The 19,508-nt window shown below is 39.5% G+C and overlaps 1 protein-coding gene across 2 annotated transcripts in view; it reads left to right on the top strand.

Moving 5' to 3' along the window:
* osbpl10b (oxysterol binding protein-like 10b) overlaps positions 1 to 19,508 on the top strand; it is a 62,950-nt gene that overhangs the window by 35,883 nt on the left and 7,559 nt on the right. The window contains exons 7-8 of one of the 2 annotated variants that reach the window (XM_053683026.1): positions 12,376 to 12,525; positions 16,105 to 16,585. In XM_053683026.1, coding sequence (XP_053539001.1) covers positions 12,376 to 12,525; positions 16,105 to 16,585 — 631 coding nt within the window. The remainder of the gene's footprint in view (positions 1 to 12,375; positions 12,526 to 16,104; positions 16,586 to 19,508) is intronic. The other variant, XM_053683029.1, reaches the window with a different exon arrangement.

The following is a 19,508-nucleotide window of genomic DNA, read 5'->3' as shown; positions in this document are numbered from 1 at the left end:
TTTCAATCTGAATCACCAAGGGTGCACAAGGTCAGAGAATTTGCTATGGCTCACTCACTATATCCTCACCTGGTCACCCATGCGGTTTGCATAACTGAAGACAGTTTATCTACCAGCCAATCAGGCTGCAGATGCTCTGTCCAGGATTTGGTTTCATCCGGGTGAGTGGAGGCTCCACCTGGATGTAGTTCAGGACATTTGTCAGGAATTCGGTGTGGCGGAATGGATCTATTCACTTCGTGGGAACACAACTCACTGTGGTTTGCCCAGATGGAAACATCCAGTCTGCTGGGGCTGGATGTGCTGTCACACAAATGGCCGGATTGTCTCCTGTATGCCTTTCCTCCAATTCCTCTGCTGTTGGAGACACTTAACAGAATTGCTCAAGGCAGACACAAGGTGCTTCTGATTGCACCACAGTGGCTGTCCAGACCATGGTTTCCCTTGCTCCTAACCTTGCTGAGGGACAGACCGAGGCAGCTTCCTCTCAGGAGAGATCTGTTGTCTCAGCTGGATGGCTACATTTGGCAACCCGCCTACAGTTATGGATCTGGCCTCTGGGGCCAACTCCCTGTTACCAGACTGTGAGCCTTCGGTCGTTAACACTGTTCTCAACATGAGGTTGAGAACAAAGCTGCTTCCACGCGAGTGCTTTATGCCTATTGATGTAAGTGTTTTTGTACGTGGTGCAAGACTCGTGGGTTTGACCCTGTACAATTTGCAGTCTCTGTAGTTTTGGGTTTCCAAAAGGTCTTTTGGACAGTGGTAGGGCAGCCTCCACCTTAAAGGTTTATGTGGCGGCTATCTCTGTGCACCATTCGCTTGTGGATGGCTCATATTTGGGCTCCCATAATCTGGTTTGCAGTTTGCAGTTTTAAAGGGTGCAAGGCACCTCAATCTGGCTCATTCTCTCCGTTCTCCGTTACCTCTGCATTTGGAGTCCCTTCGCCAATCAACTTTGAACCATAGGAGGTCTTAGGTGGAAGTCATTGAAAGCGGATTTTCTTCTGGCTGTGGCATGTACTAGTGTTGGGTCCGAGCCTACCTTTGTTGAATTCGAGTCGAGACTATGTCCTTAACGAATCAAGTCCGGTTCCGAGTCCTAAAGGGGCTGAGTTGGACTTAAGTCCGAGTGCATAATGGCCGAGTCTGAGTCAAGTCCAGAAAGTAATTAAATTGAAAAAATATTTGAAATTGCAATTGTAAACTCAACACTGAGCTGTTACATTAACATTTTAACCTCCACAAACCAACGGCAACATAAATGTAATAAAAAATACCACTATTACATCTTGCCATTTAATATTTTTTATTTCATGTCATCAGCACCTCAACTAGTTTCCTATCAAAAAATGATTTCAAAGAAAAACGGATATAGAGGTAAATGTAGAACTTTTATTATATTACAAGTGTATGAAAATACAAATTAACCCGTTTTGTTATTGTATCGCGTATTGTTATTGTATTGTATCTATATTGTGTCCTCCAGTTCAAGTTGACATTTCAATTATTTGATGTCTCTCTCCCACAGTTATATAGGCTGAGAGAGAGAGAGTACAGAGTAGAGTTACATTTAGCAGCATGTCATAACAACAAGCTCCATGCTTTATTACTGCTTTTAATCTGTCTATGAATGACAAAAACTCATTTCTGAACACAGCTCTGTTCTAACTTTTTTTTTCTAATTTCATTCCTAAAATAATTTTTAAAAATCCCTATCAGCAGGGTTTATGATATTTCCTACATTAAGAGGTACATTTACATGAAATTCAAGACTGGAATCTCCAGATGCTAATGTTTAGGGGTGGGCAATATGACTACAATCTTACTTCACGATAACCATACATTTTCTCAGGTACGTCTATCAGTAGTGTTCGAGTAAGAAATACTACGGAAGTTGAATAAAGAAATTAAATGTAAAATAAAATAGACTTCACTGTATGACATAGACAGTGATTCTTATTAAATTTACTGAAGTTATTCAGTCAAATGACGGAGTGAGCCATTTTCTCTTTGTCTTTTGTTGTTTGATTAAAAGGAACCCAGACTATGAAGACTTGTGTAACTTAACACTTTATAATTGCCCTCTCCTTCTAAAATATGTCGTTAGAAACACATGAAATATGTTCATTACTTTAAAAATCCTTGATATTTAATACATATGTTAACCTACCGAGGCCGCTGTTACGTGACATGTGTAATGCACTCTGAGTCGATGACGTAAAATGGTTGCACTGGAGCACTCAAAAGAATTAGCTACTAGCCCCCGTAACACACTGTGCTGCTTTTTTGCTGTAATTTTATAGTTTTTGTGTGCTGTGTTACAGGGGATATCTGTAATTATAATCAAACCCGTAAGCATCTTGTTAGTGCGTTTTTTCTGTATATTCATATTACGTAAAGCTCCTGTAAAATTAGCCTAAATCTCCTAGCCAAGGCATACCCAAAGTAAAAAATTAAAGCTGTTCTTGAACCTTTTGGAGTACATGCATGGTTTTGGTCTCTTTTGAAAGGTGGACTAAATATTTTTACATAATTGGATTTTTTGGACCTTTGCCAGTGTAACAAGAGTGTTTTTGTCAGTATGTTATTGATCAGTGGATTACTATGAGGCTTCATATGAGGTGAGTGGCCTCCGTTTCATACGTGTTTGTATATCGGTGCTCTGACAGAGACATTGACTGTTTATCAATCGAATCACAAGAATCTTAGCTTTCCACTGATATGAGTACCTTTGTACACACAGAAGCTGTGCAGATAATGTAGATTTGCTCATAACGTGGCGACAGCATGCTAGTGGGCAATCGGAATTTTAACGAGATGGTGAGCTGGCTGACAATCTCTAAAATGATTAATATTAAAATACGTTTTTATCATAAAATGATAGTATAATCTATATGCTTACCTTGAACAATAAACGCTCTCGGTTGACGTAGACATGCAGTTGCTACACAGACATCCTCGACTTTTCCCCACTCTCGAATTCCTTACCTCACTGATGGTCTTAATTTTGATGTACATTTTGAGTAATGTCTTCTATATTAGCCTCCTCGCTTATGTTACGCTCGGGTTCAGATTGAAAAGGCTGAAGACATGTTTATATTGCTGTAGGGTCGCTGGAGAATCAACACCATTGCAAACATTTGACATCACTACACACAATGCATTGCAACGTAAACAGCAATAGCGGCCTCTGAGTGCAAGGATATTTATTGTTTTAAAAAAAACCCTGATATGTAGAGTGTTTTGTATAGTGGATTTATATTGCGGATGTCAGTGTTAATCTAAAACAGCCATACAAGTCTTCATAGTCGTAAGTTCCCCATAACTTTAATGACAAAGACAGCAGCAGGTTTATTAGACTGCTGTCACTTTAAGACCTCATGCACAGATCTAATATTCAATATATACTATACTATATGTATAGATGTCTTTTTTCTTTTTAAATAATAAAAATCCTTGCACTCCTAGGCCATCATTGCTGTTTACGTCGCAATGCATTATGGGTAGCCTACTCTTTAGCTGTGTCAGGGGCAATGCAGGAGTGGAAAGGAGACAAAAATGGTAGAAAAAAATCAATTCACACATTTTCTATATGTTTATCAGTGGTGTGTGTCTATGAAACAATGTATCCATGATTCAAACCCATGCATGTGTCTTTGGATGGACAAAGAGCTGTCTTAAGTGATGTGGTTTTCATGAATGAGTCAGCTATTTGTACTGGTTCTCTCTAGTGAATGCAGAAAAAATTCAAAAATGAAGACAGATGTACTTATTAAATTCATCATTATTCTGTATTCACTAGAAAGTGCAGCTCTGATCCATTAATCCATTAACTTAAATGTGACAGCAACGATTAAGGGCCAGTTTTAGCAAGAATATAAAGAAGTGTGTTTGATTCTGTGCATAGCTGAAGTAGCATGATGGTCTGAAGTACTGCTACTTGTTATGATGATCCATTTTGTGTAGTGTATTACATAATTTATAATATTTTTTATGTAATACATAATGAAGGTTAACATGGCAGGCACAATATTTTTTTATTGCAGAAATGTAGTGGGAAGTGTTGTTGACTCACAGTTCTAGGATCACTGGTTTAATCCTGAGCTCGGATTCCTAACTGTGCAGAGTTTCACATGGGTTTCCTCCAGGGGTTCCAGTTTCTTCCCACTGTCCAAAAACCTGCTGGTAGGTGGATTGGCTACTTTAATTGCCCCAGGTGTGAGTGAGTGTGTGCATGGAACTCTGAGTTGGACCGGTGCCCAATTCAGTATGCAGATTTAGCTCTTCATAAGGCAGTGCTGCTCATTGTTGGCTCTCTTGGAAGTCCCCCCCCCCCCACACACACACACTGTAACCATAACAACACTCATACCAGTTCTAGCTAATATCAGCAAACTATCTAGTCTAGCTTGCTTGCTAAAACACTTTTTCCCAAAGTGGAGCCCAGGATCCCCTGGAGGTAGGTGAAACATACCCAAGGGATCTTATTTTGTTATAATCGTTGAAATCACAACTCACCATTATCAAAGTTTTTATTATATTTATTATGTAGATATCATTATCAGCCTGTTTAGTTACTTGAATTTAATGGATTTAGTTGAAACCTCAATAACTCAAAAACAATCAGGCCTATAAATAATGTCAATTTGAACCTAAGTTCAGGACTAAAACGCTACATAGCTCCAAGAAATAAGTAAAATATTATTATACACACATTGTATTTAAAAGGAGTCCCTGGCTGCAAAAAGTTAGATAACCCTGAACCAAATTCATAAGAATGTAGCTGTTCTGTGTTGCCAAATAAAGTTGCTAGTAGACATTACTCAGAATTGCTGTACGATTAATGATTGATTACTCAAATGACTGTATAATGTGTTTGTGTAATGCATGCTGGGTGTTTTGGTGTTTCAGTGCTGAGACTGAGGGATGTAGTGCTGTTCTACAGAAGTCTACATACCATCATAAATGCTCGTTTTGCTCATTAACTTGTTTTAGTTATCTCTCTCTTTCTCTCTCCCTCTCTCTCTCTCTCACACACACACACACACACACACACACACACACACACACACACACACACACACACACACACACACACAAACACAGAGTTCATAAGGACATGAATCACATGCTGAACAGCTTGCAGCAGATCAAATCAAACCATGTCATGGGACAACACAGGGTCAATACACACAGATACTGACATACATGGCATTCAATTTCAGTTCAATTCAGTTTATTTGTACAGCACTTTTAACAATGGCTATTGTCCCAAAGCAGCTTTACAGAAACATATAAACTGAGGATATAGATTTAAATGTATGAATTTATTCCTAATTAGCAAGCTAGAGCCGATAGTGGCAAGGAAAAACTCCCTGAGACGATATGAGGAAGAAACCTTGAGAGGAACCAGACTCAAAAAATGAACCCATCCTCATCTGGGTAACATCGGCTAGTGCGAATATAAATGAATAAATCCCTTCTATAAATGTGCTAATACTACATAGTCAAATAGTGCAGTTGTGTAACCAGGAAAATTCATTATAGTTTTTACATGAAGTCTGTTTTACTGAACACTGTTCACTGATGGAGACTTGAGTGCAAAACTGTTTGTAGCAATTGCAGTCCTAAAGCTATCATGGGAATTGTAGTCCTAGCCATCCTAGCATAAATGTCCAAAGCCATCTTTATGGTTTTTAAGTGTTACCATCCTCAGTAATCTCAGTGATTTTTAGGCTGCACCATGTGGGGCCATCCTCAGCAGCAGCATGTGACTTCCAGTTTATGAGAACTACTACCAGAAGTAGGGCATCAGGATGGACCAGGCAGGTCTGGAGAGCAGAAGGGTCAGGATCGCTGATCTCTCAGGAGTATCATGTGTAGCTCGACAGACAGAGAGAGGGAGAGAGAAAGGGAAAGAAAAGGATATTATTAGATATGCTTATTGTCCCTTAATGGTTAAGGATGATGTACTTTGTGTGAGTGCAAGCAGAGACTCCGGCAAGACTAGCTATAACAGCATAAATAACATATATTCACGTATACTCTCAGACACACATGTCTATTAGTCCACAAATCTGGAGTTTAGTTTTCCAGAAACATACTGCCTTTGGACAGGAAGGTGCATTTAATCTAATTTGATTTATTTATTGATGTACATAACTTGGCTTTTGTTTTAGTGAAGACATAGCTCAATTTCAATCAGTACATTATTTAGAATACAGGCAAACACAGAGCCATAATGATTCAAAGACATATAATGCATTGTGTGCACAGAAGGGAAATGCAGAAATAAAGAGAAAATGAACATACTGTAAGGCGAGCTTCACTTTACAGCTATTGCTGATTATTCCTGATCTGAGTAACTGTATATGAGACAGAGTGCTGTGGCAGACGTAATAGTGACCTGCAGCTAGGACACAGACTAATGGAGGAAGTATGGCAGTAGATTTTAATTGACCCTGGCTAAAATTAGAACTTGGCAAAGATAATGGATATAAAATTAGCATCATAGTGCTCCCAGAAAAGCAGCACTAAGCACTCATATCATGCCATCAAAACTAAGCACTTCATGATGATACTGTGTTTATAATTAATTTAAATTTTATTTCATTTTATTTATGCCACAATGCAGGTTTACAGAAATCTGGATGTAGCTTAGTTGCAAGCTGCAAGTAAAATGGTGGTAGCTCAGTGGTTAAGACATTGGACTTCTGAAGGTTATGAGCTCAAATCCCAGTACCATCAAGCTGTCACTGTTGAGCCCTTGAGCAAAGCTCAACTGCTCACTTATATAAATTAGATCAATGTAAGTCGCTCTGGATAAGGGCGTCTACCAAATGCCATAAATGTCTAATCTACCTGAGACATCATTAAGAAGAAACCTTCAGAGGAACCAGATTAGAAGGGAACTCAGCCTCTTCTAGGAGATCCCTGAATACGGGATTATAAATCATTACATTATACAGTTGGAGTAGAATAAAAACAAACAGTACTAAATCATATTAAAGTAGAGAAAGCCCAGTCTGTGTGCCGCAGGTGGCCCATTGTAAATGTGGTACTAAATGAGGTTGATGAATGGGGAGATGTAGTGCACTGGGCAAGATTTCCTCCAACTGGATGATGTAAGAATTTCTAGATTATTAAAAATAAATCATGGCAAAATTGCCAGAATGCCTAACTAGATAAATTCAAAGAATTTCCTCAGCACATTTTATGTGGCACAAAATTCACACTGTTAATTAAAAGGGAATATGAAAAAGCAAAAAAAAAATTATATATATATATATATATATATATATATATATATATATATATATTAGCTACAGAGCTTCTACACTGAGACCTTGGAGTTAGATTTTGTACTCTTTTTACTCTCTCTGTGTGTAAGTGACAGAAAGTGTGCTTTCACCCATCTGAAAGTCAGGTGTCCTCTACTTATGTCACTTTTATAAGAAGTTTGATGTAAAATGTGTGCTGTTCTTTTGGGCAGATCAAGCTATGTCATGATAAACCTTTGATATTTTGATCATTTCAAGGAACAAGCAATATTATTAGAGCAGTAAAGACTGCTCTAATAATAAACACAAGTACATTAATCCTTGTTCATATAATCTACTGATACATAGGTAAATGTATCAACAAATAGGTAAATGCAGGACCATTTCAAAGGTATAGATGGAGAGTTCCACTCATATGAGTTTGAGGTCTGTAGCTTTTACATGATTAGATGAATAAAACAATGTGGCAAGGTGAAGTAGAGGTTGAGTGTGAGTGTGTGTTAGAATTATAGAAGGTGGATGAATACTGTATACGCAGGAGGCGGACCTGTAAGCACTTGCCATACGGTGAAGATGAATTCCCTGAATATACATAAACTGTAGATGCAAATAGAATGCTATGTGTGTAAATCGTGTGTGTTTGTGGGGAAGGTGGGAGGGGCTTGAAGGATTTAAAGCATGCATGTAATCTCAGAAAGAGTATCAGGAACAAGTCATCTCTCCCTCTCCCTCTCTCTCTCTCTCTTTCTTTCTCAGTCTCTCTCTCACGCTCGCGTGCTCTCTCTCTCAAAGTTGTTTTATTGACATGACGAATATGATACAGAACACATCAGAAAAAGAACAGAAATAGATAGAAATATACATAAATTCAAGAAAACTCTGCCTCTCTCTCTCTCTCTCTCTCTCTCTCTCTCTCTCTCTCTCCTTTGCATATGTCTCTATGGCTTTGTTAAAGTATGTAAACAGGAAAGGAGGTCCAGCTGGATTTTGGAGAAATCAGCCTGTGGCAAGTCTGGGCAACAGCAGCAGCAGTAGCTGTAATCTCAGTGTTGGTGGGTGTACGTGAGTGTGTGTGTGTGTATGTGAGCACAAATGTATGGGTGGGCAGATGGGAGGGGGCAGTACCATCACAGCTCAGGGACAGCTACTCAGACAGGGTAAAGTAGCAGAGTAAGAGAGAGAGAAAAAAAGCAAAATTTAGAGGAAACGAAGAGAAAAAGACAGCAGGGGGTTGAAGAAGAGCTGCTGTGGGACACTTTGTACCATTGTGAGATGAAGGACCTGGATGGAGCACGTAATTAAACTGGCCTGGATATGAATGTAAGTAGGAAGAGATTTTTGTTGCGATGATTGTGTGGTGGATCAGCTCTATGTCCCCTGTTTTGTTTGGTTGTTGTTTGAAAGATGTCAGGAGTTTCCTCTAAAACATTAGCACACTGATTGTTATAAAGATTGCAAATGTAACAATAAATGTGCTGTTCTTTAATGTTTACTACTCCACTAGTTTATTCTGTTCTAACAGGAACTTTACATATATATTCATATAAAGTAGTGCTATAGATTAAAACTGATGGTCAGTTCTGACCAGGTTTTTCCTCAACATTGTTGCTACATATATTTTAAAAAATCTAAATCAGACCACTTGTTGTATATTCCCTCTGTAATAAATATCAACTCAACTAAAATCAAGCACGTCATGCTACGTGAGGTTAATTATTATTAGATTTGGTATTTGTGAGTAAATTCCCATTTCCTTGTGTGAAAACTTTGCTGCTTTTTCTTTTGTACTTTGCCATTTTTATTGATGGGCCTCTGTTCAATCATGAGCTTTCTGGATGTTTGAGTGCCACGTGATGTTTGACCTTGAAAGTGGCCTGATAGAGCATTGCGTCACCAGTGAGTGTGTGGCTGCTGTAAAGAGGAGAAGAAAAAATGGCAACATGCTTCTTTTATGAAATATTCAGTTGAAATAGCACTGCTGCTCTGAGCACAGAGCCAGGCTTCCCCATTTCCCTCAGCGAGCCCCATCCACTTCTACTAAACTCACGATTCCCCAAACACCAGCAATGTTAGAGACATGTTAGAGACAGAAGGAGGAGGGAAGCAGATCAAATCGACATATGATCTAAAAGTTAGTCACTTTTTCAGTTTATAGACCATTCACAGAATCCACTGTTGCCTGAAGCATGCTGCTGCTTTTCAGTTCCCATCTGGTGCCTCAGTGTTGCTCATATGTTCATGAAAGAATAGAAAGTAATCCTCAGAGACAAAAAGATGTGATATTTCTCACTTGTCTGTGAACTATATCAGTGCTTGATGATGAAACTTTTCATTCTTTTCCCATTGTGCATTGGGGAATGCACTTGTGGGCTGTGTTATATTATGCATTAGCAACTATGCAGGGCTTCCGCATGATTGGCTACAGCAGAGACCACACACACATAAGCCAGGCCAGTTCAGCTAAGAGCACATTGAGACTAAAAAGACAATGCCTAACTGAAAGTTTTGCAGGTAATATCCAGAGCAAGCACATGTGGAGCCCTAGGTGATTGAAAATGGGCTCCACCGGCATACGTCACATCCACCCAGAAAAACTGATAAAAAATTCATATAATCAGTACTGATGTCAAACATTGTTCCTTTTCTTCAAGTTTAGTGAAGGTGTCATTTAAGATCCTGTGTAAAATGTGAATATTCAGTGTCAACCAAAGTAGTGCAAAAAAAAAGCTAAATATGTGCAGGTTCATTTAATCCACAAACAGAAGTGCATAGTGATAGAGCCAGAACACCCCAGTACATAAACAGTCATGTGGAAAAAAAAAAGTTAAAAACTATTTATATATTTATTTATATATTTATTTATTTTACATATTTTGACACGCAAACATTTGATCCTCGTTGAAACAGTGCCTATGAATAAAGGTAACACACTATCAAATGACATAAAATTGACATTTTGTAGTAATTTTCACATTTTTTTCACAAAGACATTTCTGCTAAAGGGGGCAATACGAGCTTCTGAGGCCAAGGGTGTGCTTACTTTTTCCACAGAAGAATATCACATCTATTGATATTTCTGTTGGATAAATGATTGAAAAAGCAATTTTTCCTTGTGGTTTTGTTCAAGTATATCAACTTTATTAATAGGCACTGTTTCAAATATGATCAAATGTTTGCTTGTACAAATATGTAAAAAAAAAAAAAAGCCAGCAATTTCCATGGGGTGTACTTATTTTTTCACAAACCTGTATATAACCTATGTGTACAGATCATACCACTTTCCAATCAACTATAACAAACAAAATGTTCAACTCAGATATGTGCACTAATGTTATAAATATTGTACATATGGATAGTTTATGACTACATCCCAGAGGGATTTAGGGTGACAACATTTTTTATTAACTTTAAGAGACAAAACACACTGCTAGATAACCTGAAGACCATCCGTATGTCTTAACAGCTATGGAAGCAAGCTAGCAAGCATGAAGCTAGCTAGCTAGAAGTCTGTCACACACAAGCCAGTTTCATTCTAGCTTTTTAGCTTTACCTCACAGGTTAGTCCACATAGTAAATCTCTTATCTACATTTTTTAAAGAGGAAATTAATTACTGGACTAGTGCTAGGTGTTTAGTTCGTTAAGTAATGCTATTGCTTCATCCGAGCTAAAAACTTGCATAAACTGGCCAGCAGGAGCGTATCTATGTTCCTCAGATTTATATGGCACATAATGAACACATGACAAAGGAGCCTATGTTCCCCAGGTCCCAGGGTCCTATGTTCCTCATACCTATATAGCACATAACGGGAACCTGAAAAACATGTTCCCAATTGTGTATTTCCTTAACATAGCATGGGTTATTGTGGGAACTTGTCAAAGGGTGTTCCCCAGCACTACCATACAGCTCTCAATATAATAGGCCTAGATTTCTATGGAACTAAACAAATGGTTGGAGTCATGGAATCACAAAAGGTCATCGCTTCCTTAGGTGAAAACTAGCCTAGTATGTTTTTGAATCTAACTCTCATGACATCATGACTTACATACCTAATTTAATCCAGTTTTGGCCTCCAGATATGCTAGTGTATCTTTTTCTGAATTTATTTTATTTAAGTTAATTTTGAACATCTAATTCTGACATCTCACTGCTGAAATGTCCAAATGCCCATGCAGTGATATTACATTATGTACCATATAAATCTGGGCACAAAGAAATGACTCCCTGGCCAGCTATCTTGATACTAACTAGCTATTATGATAGCATTAGTGATAATGTTCTGGGCGCACAGTGACTTAGTGGTTATCATGTTTGCCTCACACCTCCAGGGTTGGGGGTTCGATTCCCACCGTGGACCTGTGTGTGTGGAGTTTGCATGTTCTCCCCATGCTGTGGGGGTTTCCTCCAGGTACTCCGGTTTCCTCCCCCAGTCCAAAGACATGCATGGTAGGTTGATTGGCATGTCCAAAGTGTCCGTAGTGTATGAATGGGTATGTGATTGTGCCCTGTGATGGATTGGCACCCTGTCCAGGATGTATCTCACCTTGTGCCCGATGCTCCCTGGGATAGGCTCCAGGTTTCCCCATGAACCTGAAAAGGATAAAGCGGTATAGCGGATGGATGGAGGGATGGATGTGGCTGTTCTCCTCTTTTTTTTTCATTAAAGATGATTGCTGCTTTATAATAAAATTATGTTAATAATTGCAGGACCTTACCTCAGATCTAAAGCTTTAGGTTACAGCTTTTAAAAAAAGTATACTGATGATGATAATGATGATCAATGCTGATGAAGTACATTACCACATTACCTACTAAACTCTCCAGTTGCAAAAGGAAATAGAAGTGAGCAGAACTTAGACTTATATTTCAAATATCTGACTCCAAAATTACTTAAAATCACACTTTGATTTAAGAACTCTTAAAAAGAAACATTTCAGAAACTTTATTTTTCTCTCCCTAAATAAGAGCAACCCTCTTTCAATGTTTTGATTCAGGAATTTGATGTCTCATGCCTCTATAAAGTGCAGTGTGTCTGCAGCGGGCCCTTATGTATCACGGTCAGTGGGCTTTAGTGACCAGTTTCTGTGTTCCAGCAGCACTCCAGTGCAAACGCAGTGGACCCCAGTGAGGAGAGCACAGACACTGAGGAAAATGAGGAAGAGGACCTAGGAGTGTTAGATGAACAAAGGAGTATCATCCTCCACCTGCTCTCCCAGCTCAAACTGGGCATGGACCTCACACGGGTATGTACACACACATACACACACAGAAACAGCACTTAGGTTGACTCATTGTGTCTGTTTGGCTTGTGGAGAAATCCCATTCATAGGCTTGCTCCCCATATCAAACACATTTATATATGTGACTACACATACAGTTACAATCAAAATTATTCAACACCCATTGCAAATCAGGTTTATTGTAATATTTACAGACTTTCAGCTGTTTGCGATGCACAAATCAAACAAAAACAAGTGAAATAGTTGAACACAACTAAGTGATTTCCCCAAATTCAACAGAAAATGCAGCTTATAATGACTTCTCCAATTTGAAAAATTATTCAACCCCTTCAAGGCAAGCATATTTAGTACTTAGTAGAGCACCCTTTTGCTGTTATGACCTGCTACAAATGAGATGCACAGCTTCTGGCAGCGTTCTTGAATGGAATCTTAGCCCATTCCTCATGAGCAATTGCCTCCAGTTCAGAAATATTCTTGGGTTTGTGTGCTGCAAGTGTGCTGTTCTTCAAATCCCACCAGAGATTTTCTATGGGGTTCAAGTCCGGTGACTGTGATGGCCCTCTAGAATCTTCGAGGACTTCTGCTGCAAACAAGCCTTGGTGGAATTTAATGTATGTTTGGGTTCATCATCCTGTTGGAAGGTCCAGTGACACTCAAGCTTCAGCTTCCTCACAGATGGCATGACGTTTTATCATAGGATTTCCTGATACTTCAATGAATCCATCTTTCCTTCCGCACACCGCAGGGTTCCAGTGCCAGAGAATGCAAAGCAGCCCCAGAGCATCACAAAGCTACCACCATGCTTGACAGAGTGTTTTCTTTCTTCATTCTTCTTCCTCCAGACATACCGCTGATCCATCGTGCCAAAAAGTTTCAGTTTTGTTTAATCGCTCAACAGAACAGAATCCCAAAAACTTCTGTTGCTTATTTATACGTTTTTGAGCCGACTTCTCTTGCGCTTTTGGGTCAGTAGTGGTTCTGGCATGGAACCTTCTGCATTTAGTACACACCATACTGTGCTCACTGAAACCTCAGTGCCTGTTGCCACCAAGTCTTGCTGCATGTCTTTTGTGGTCACTCGAGGGTTTTTCACAACCTGCCTTCCCAGAAATCTGGTTGCAGCCATTGATAGCTTCTTTTTTCTGCCCCGTCCAGGTATTTCATACATTTTCTACCCCTAGCCAGTTCATGTGTTCACATATTTCATGTGTTCCAGCTCAAGCAAACCTGGTGCAACTAATGAAGCCCTTGATTAGTTGCCTCAGGTGTGCTTGAGACAACACCTTTTTAGCATATTAGTGCTGTTGTGAGGGATTCTATTCAGAGGGTTGAATAATTTTTAAACTGAAGAAGTCATTATAAGTTGCATTTTCAGTTGAATTTGGGGAAACCACTTGAAGCATTCGTTGTGTTGAACTATTTCAATTACTTTTGTTTGAATTGTTCATTGCAAACAGCTGAAAGTCTGTACAGTATGACAATAAACCTGATTTGCAATGGGGATTGAATAATTTTGATTGCAACTGTATATGTTGCTCTTTATCCTTCATAACTGATTCTACTGCACGTTAATAAATTGTCTGGAACAGTCTTTTTTTTTTCTTTTTTTTTTTTTTTAAAGGTACAGAATAATCCTGCATAGGAAGAATATTACAGAACAATGTATAATATATAAGGAATAAAACACTTGGGTGTGCTCATACTGGAAAATAATCAATGATGCAGTCTTATGTGGCCCAACAGGAAGCAAACAAATGGAAGTTGATCATCTTTTAATAACAGGATATCCCAAAGAGTTATATTCCTCTTTTACCACATCAATTTGCCAATGTTAGCTGTTTTTGTTTATTAAAGAATGAGACCAGTAATAAAAATAAGAGCTGTAAACGGTAGTTCCCTCACCAGTTTCAATTAATAAATATGCAGTTTGTCATGTTATGGACAAACTGTAAAGCTGTCAGTCCTAAAGAATCTCTTGTGCCGGGAAAACTTACAGTTACATGTTTACCTCTGACTGTTACAAAGTACTGACACTGGAGGCTTCTTTCATAAATGCTAAATAATCATCTCCTCACAGAAGAAAATCAACATATAATCAATTCCATATAACATTAATTACACCGGTAAATTTAGTCTTGGTATGGCATTACTGCCTGTCGCAGCTCCTCCGGTGCCCATAGAGGCATCACCATATCATCAATTACATGTAAATCCATTAATGTGGAACATCCACCATACAAATCAAGATAGCATATTAATGTCAGAGCTATGCTGTTTTATATCCTTCAGAATTGAGCTTTCAAATGCGCTATGGTATAAACAAGCCATAATATGCTATTTTCTACTTTAGTGATTCTCACAGACAAAAATGTAAGCATAATGTTGTATATCGTTTCATCATTTCAATTCATCTTTTTTCACCTTACAATATCCATGACTTCTCAGACCATGATGAATGATGGTCATGATGAAGTTGACAGAGCTTGTCGTACATAGAACTTGTAGAGAAGAGCAAGTTGTATTTTTCTGGCTGTATATTTCCTGCAGGGCTTAGCTGAGGTTAAAAGCTTTCAGCAGGGATCGATGCAGGTCTCTGGGAATCACGGATGAGTAAAGATAACGATCTGTGTTAGAGATTGTAAGGCCTGGGGTGGACGGACAGCACATTGATCCAGTGCAGGGTCAGGTTGAACGTCACACACAGAATCACACGTTTATTAATATGTCTTCGCAGTGGATTTGGCTTATCGATTAGTGAGTGAGTAGCATCTGTGTGTGTGTGTGTGTGTTTGAGAGAGTGACACAGAGATGAGTAGAATTAGGAGTCAATAGGGATAGCTCTTGTGAACATGCTTAATATTCAGCCGTAGGGCTGTATTCAATAATTCAATCAAAACAGATGAGTGATATTCACTTATTTACTATAATTCCACATCGTACTATTATTGTATTTAAAACAGTGTAAAGGTTTGTGATTAAAAAAGTGATGATGTCAAAACAGAGTGTGTAAAGATGTAAGAAATGGTTTATAAAAGCAAACTAATTCATAAAAATCTTTTGCTTTTGCTTGATTTGGTTTTCTTGCCCAGTGTTTCCTGTGTCGGGGTTTTGGTAAGGATGTTTGTTTTGGTTTCTAAACCAGTCCCTTTTACTTTAAGGACAGTGCGGTCTTGTGAGATCCCACCTGATCTTTCTCTGTTCGCATACTCCTGTAAAGCAGAATACTTGAAGCACTATTTTCATCTTTCAACCAGACGCACTTTTATGGCCCTATCCAAGATTTCCCGCCATGTATTTAGTGCCTGATGAGTCCCCTCTGCTAGAGATACATCCAGTTCATTCATTTATTAATCTTCAGCAACCGCTTTATCCTGAGGTCACAGTGGATCCCAAGTCTATCCCAGGAACGCCGAGTGCGAGATTGGAATACACACAATATAATGCCATTCCATGCACAAACCTTAATAATTAAAGTTCTTTCAGTTGTATTTGCATGTATCCTGGTTGTATTTGCCATTGTCTCTGATTACTTACGATAGATTAGTGAAATAATCAGAGGCCACTCTCTTATCTCTCTCCTAGGTAGTACTACCTACCTTTATCCTGGAGAAGCGCTCTCTGCTGGAGATGTATGCTAACTTCATGGCCCATCCTGATATGTTCCTGGCCATCACAGCCGGAGTAACACCAGAAGAACGCATTGTGCGGTTCGTGGAATATTACTTAACGGCCTTTCATGAGGGACGCAAAGGTGCTGTGGCCAAAAAGCCCTATAACCCCATACTTGGAGAGAGCTTTTTGTGCAGCTGGGATGTCCCTCGTGAAAGAGTACGGCCCCTTAGGACCAACACTTCTGTCACTGCACCTTCGGCCACGCCCCCCTGCTCGGCCAATCCTGCTCACTGCTACCGGCTGCACTTTGTGGCTGAGCAGGTCTCACACCACCCTCCGGTCTCAGGGTTCTACTGCGAGTGCAAGGAGCGTGGGATGTGTGTCAACGCCCATGTCTGGACCAAGAGCAAGTTCATGGGCATGTCTGTGGGTGTGTCCATGGTCGGAGAGGGTGAGTTGAATTACGTGATATGTGTTGAACAGTTGGATCACAGATTGGACTTCACAGTAATTAGGATCTTTTATACAGTTAGGAAGTTATGTTATTGAATCTAATGATCTGTCAGTTATATATAGAAATGAAACTTTCTGAAACTTGTGGCTGAAACAAGAATATTATGATCATAAACTGCTCAAGAAAGCACAATGCCACTATGCTACTGATACATAATCTTTAGACACCATGTGCATAGAGTATGAGAGAAATCTCTCCTTGGGCTGAGTAATAATAATGTCACAGTGTGATGGTCTGGTTTATAGCAGCACGGTGTCAGGGTTGAACCTTAAGCTACATTTAGTTTAGCTGACAAAATAATGAAGAATATTGACCACATTTTTTCATCCTTCTGCTCTGTAATGAATGAAGAGCCTGGAAAGACTCCTGATTCATTCATATTCAGTGTTCTCTATATCCTGGTCAGGCCTCTGGTGAATCCAGAGCCTATCCCAGGAACTCTGGGTGTGAGGTGGGAATACACCCTGGAATATGCCAGTACATCACAGAGCATCATGCACACACTCACATTGACACACTCATTCACACCAGGGTCAAATTTAGCATAGCCAATCCAACTAATATTTTTGGGAGCTAGTAGGAAACCAGAGAACCTGGATGAAACCCACATGGTCATGGGTAGAACATGTGAAAGGTTTGAACCGGGGACCTTGGAGCTGTGAGCAGCAACACTACCTGCTGCACTGCGCCTAACATAATGTCATTTATTATTCCTTTAAAATAATCCAGATGTGTCATTTCAGATGGCGTATTGCTTTTAGCATCATGTATGTTTACTCTTCACCAAAGGTTTTGCACATATCCCATGGGGCTCGGGAATATTGCGGATATTTCTCATTTTTTTTATACTGTAGCGCATTAGACATCCTTGGAACAGTGTTTTCAATGCAGCTGTGGTCTATACATTGTTGAGCGAGTCTAACTGTGTGGCCTTAGAGAAAACTAAAGCTTATCTATGGAGCTGTGCTCTCTCCAGCACTGCTCTCTCTCATCCTTTTAGCAGATCACCCAAAGTACATTCTGCCTTCACATAAGCTTTCTGGTGAAAGGAGAAGCCTCAGGCCATGTGCTGGCTAAAACTGGTACTATCTATCTTTCAGTCAGCCAGCTAAGTGGGGCAGCTGTGGCTCAGGTGGTAGAGTGGGTTATCCACTAATCGTAGGGTTTACGGTTCAATTCCCAGCCCACATGACTCCACATACTGAAGTGTCCTTGGGCAAGACACTGAAATTGCTCCTGATGGCAAGTTAAAGCCTTGCATGGCATCTCTGCTACCACTGGTGTGTGTGAATGGGTGAATGAGACAGAGTGTAAAGTGCTATATAAGTGCAGACCATTTAAGTACCAGAGAAGGGTACCCTAGATACTTAGGATTGTTTTTTTTGTCCAGCTCCCATTTCAGTTTCTCTATATACCAGAATTAAAATATCTGTTAAACATGATACACACATACACAGTACAGCAGCTCTCCTGCCATTCAGTCAGCATATTTCCAGCACTAGCAGACATGCAGGTGCTCAGTGAAGTGGACAACGTTGCTGCCTCTGCAAGCTAACCTCAGCCTATTAGTGATTCACTCTGATTAGGCCAGCCTTAATTACTTTTAAGACAAATGGAACTAATTTTCCTTTAGAAGAGCAAGGTAGGTAATTAGAGACAGAGAGACCTGATGGGGATTAATGAGGATTTCTTAAATGCTGTGTAATGATTCCACACATTTTACCACAACACTGAGAAGCCCAGTAACTAAAGTGTTTAAAGTGTGGGGCTTTTTTTTTTTTTTGTATACACACTTGCATATTGAAAGAAATAGAATTATTGCCACATTCATAGAAATGAGAAAAAGTTATTGTATAAAATAAACATTACACATACTTGTTAAAATATTTTCCACTCAAATGTTCTTCGCACCTCCAAGGTTGGGGGTTCGATTCCCACCTCCACCCTTTGTGCTTCGGGAGTTTCCTCTGTGTACTCCGGTTTCCTCCGCAAGTCCAAAGACATGTGTTGTAGGCTGATTGGCATTTCCAAATTGTCCATAGTGTGCGATTGTGCCCTGCAATGGGTTGGCAACCCATCCAGGGTGCCCCCCGCCTTGTGCCCCGAGTTCCCTGGGATAGGCTCCAGGCTCCCCCACGACCCTGTGTAGGATAGGTGGTACAGAAATTAGATGGATGGATGAATGGATATTCTATCAAAAAAATAAAGCTCAAAATGATTGATATGCCTAAGTACTTTTTTTTTTAGATGCAATAAATAAATGCAAACAAGAGACAGAATACTGCCTCAGCTGAATTAGGGTAATAATAAAAATGCAATAGAAAAATGTTTGTCCAGTTGTCAGGAGATTTAAATCTCATTTATGCTTAAGAAGGCAGGTAGTGCTTTCCTCCAAATGTTTTACACTGCCCTGTGACGCAGCATGAGCAGCAGTTTAAAAAGTTGATGTTGACTATGGTGGGGAAATGGTGGGAAAAAAATTGGCAGGAATGAAACTGATGAGCAAACAGTGAAGAAGATGAGAAACAAGGTGGAAAAAGAAACCCAATTTCACAGTTTTAAAATTGGACCTTTATTGTGGTTACTTTTATTGTGGTTGCCAAGCTGCCACTGTTGGGCCTTTGAGCAAGGAACCCTCTCTGATCCAGTGTTACTGTATCATGGCTGACTCTGTGCTCTGACCCCAGCTTCCTGACATGCTGGGGTATGCAAAGAAAAGAATTTCACTGTGCACATGTATGTGTGATAAACAAAGACTCATTATCAAATTCGGCTCAACTACAACTGTGTCGTGCTCAGATGAAACCAAACGCAAACTTTTACTCAAGCACAACGTCACCTTGGTTGATGGCAAAGGGAA

This window comes from Ictalurus punctatus, chromosome 1 (assembly GCF_001660625.3).
Source record: "Ictalurus punctatus breed USDA103 chromosome 1, Coco_2.0, whole genome shotgun sequence".
NCBI lineage: Eukaryota > Metazoa > Chordata > Actinopteri > Siluriformes > Ictaluridae > Ictalurus > Ictalurus punctatus.
This window is presented reverse-complemented; position numbering and strand designations above follow the sequence as displayed.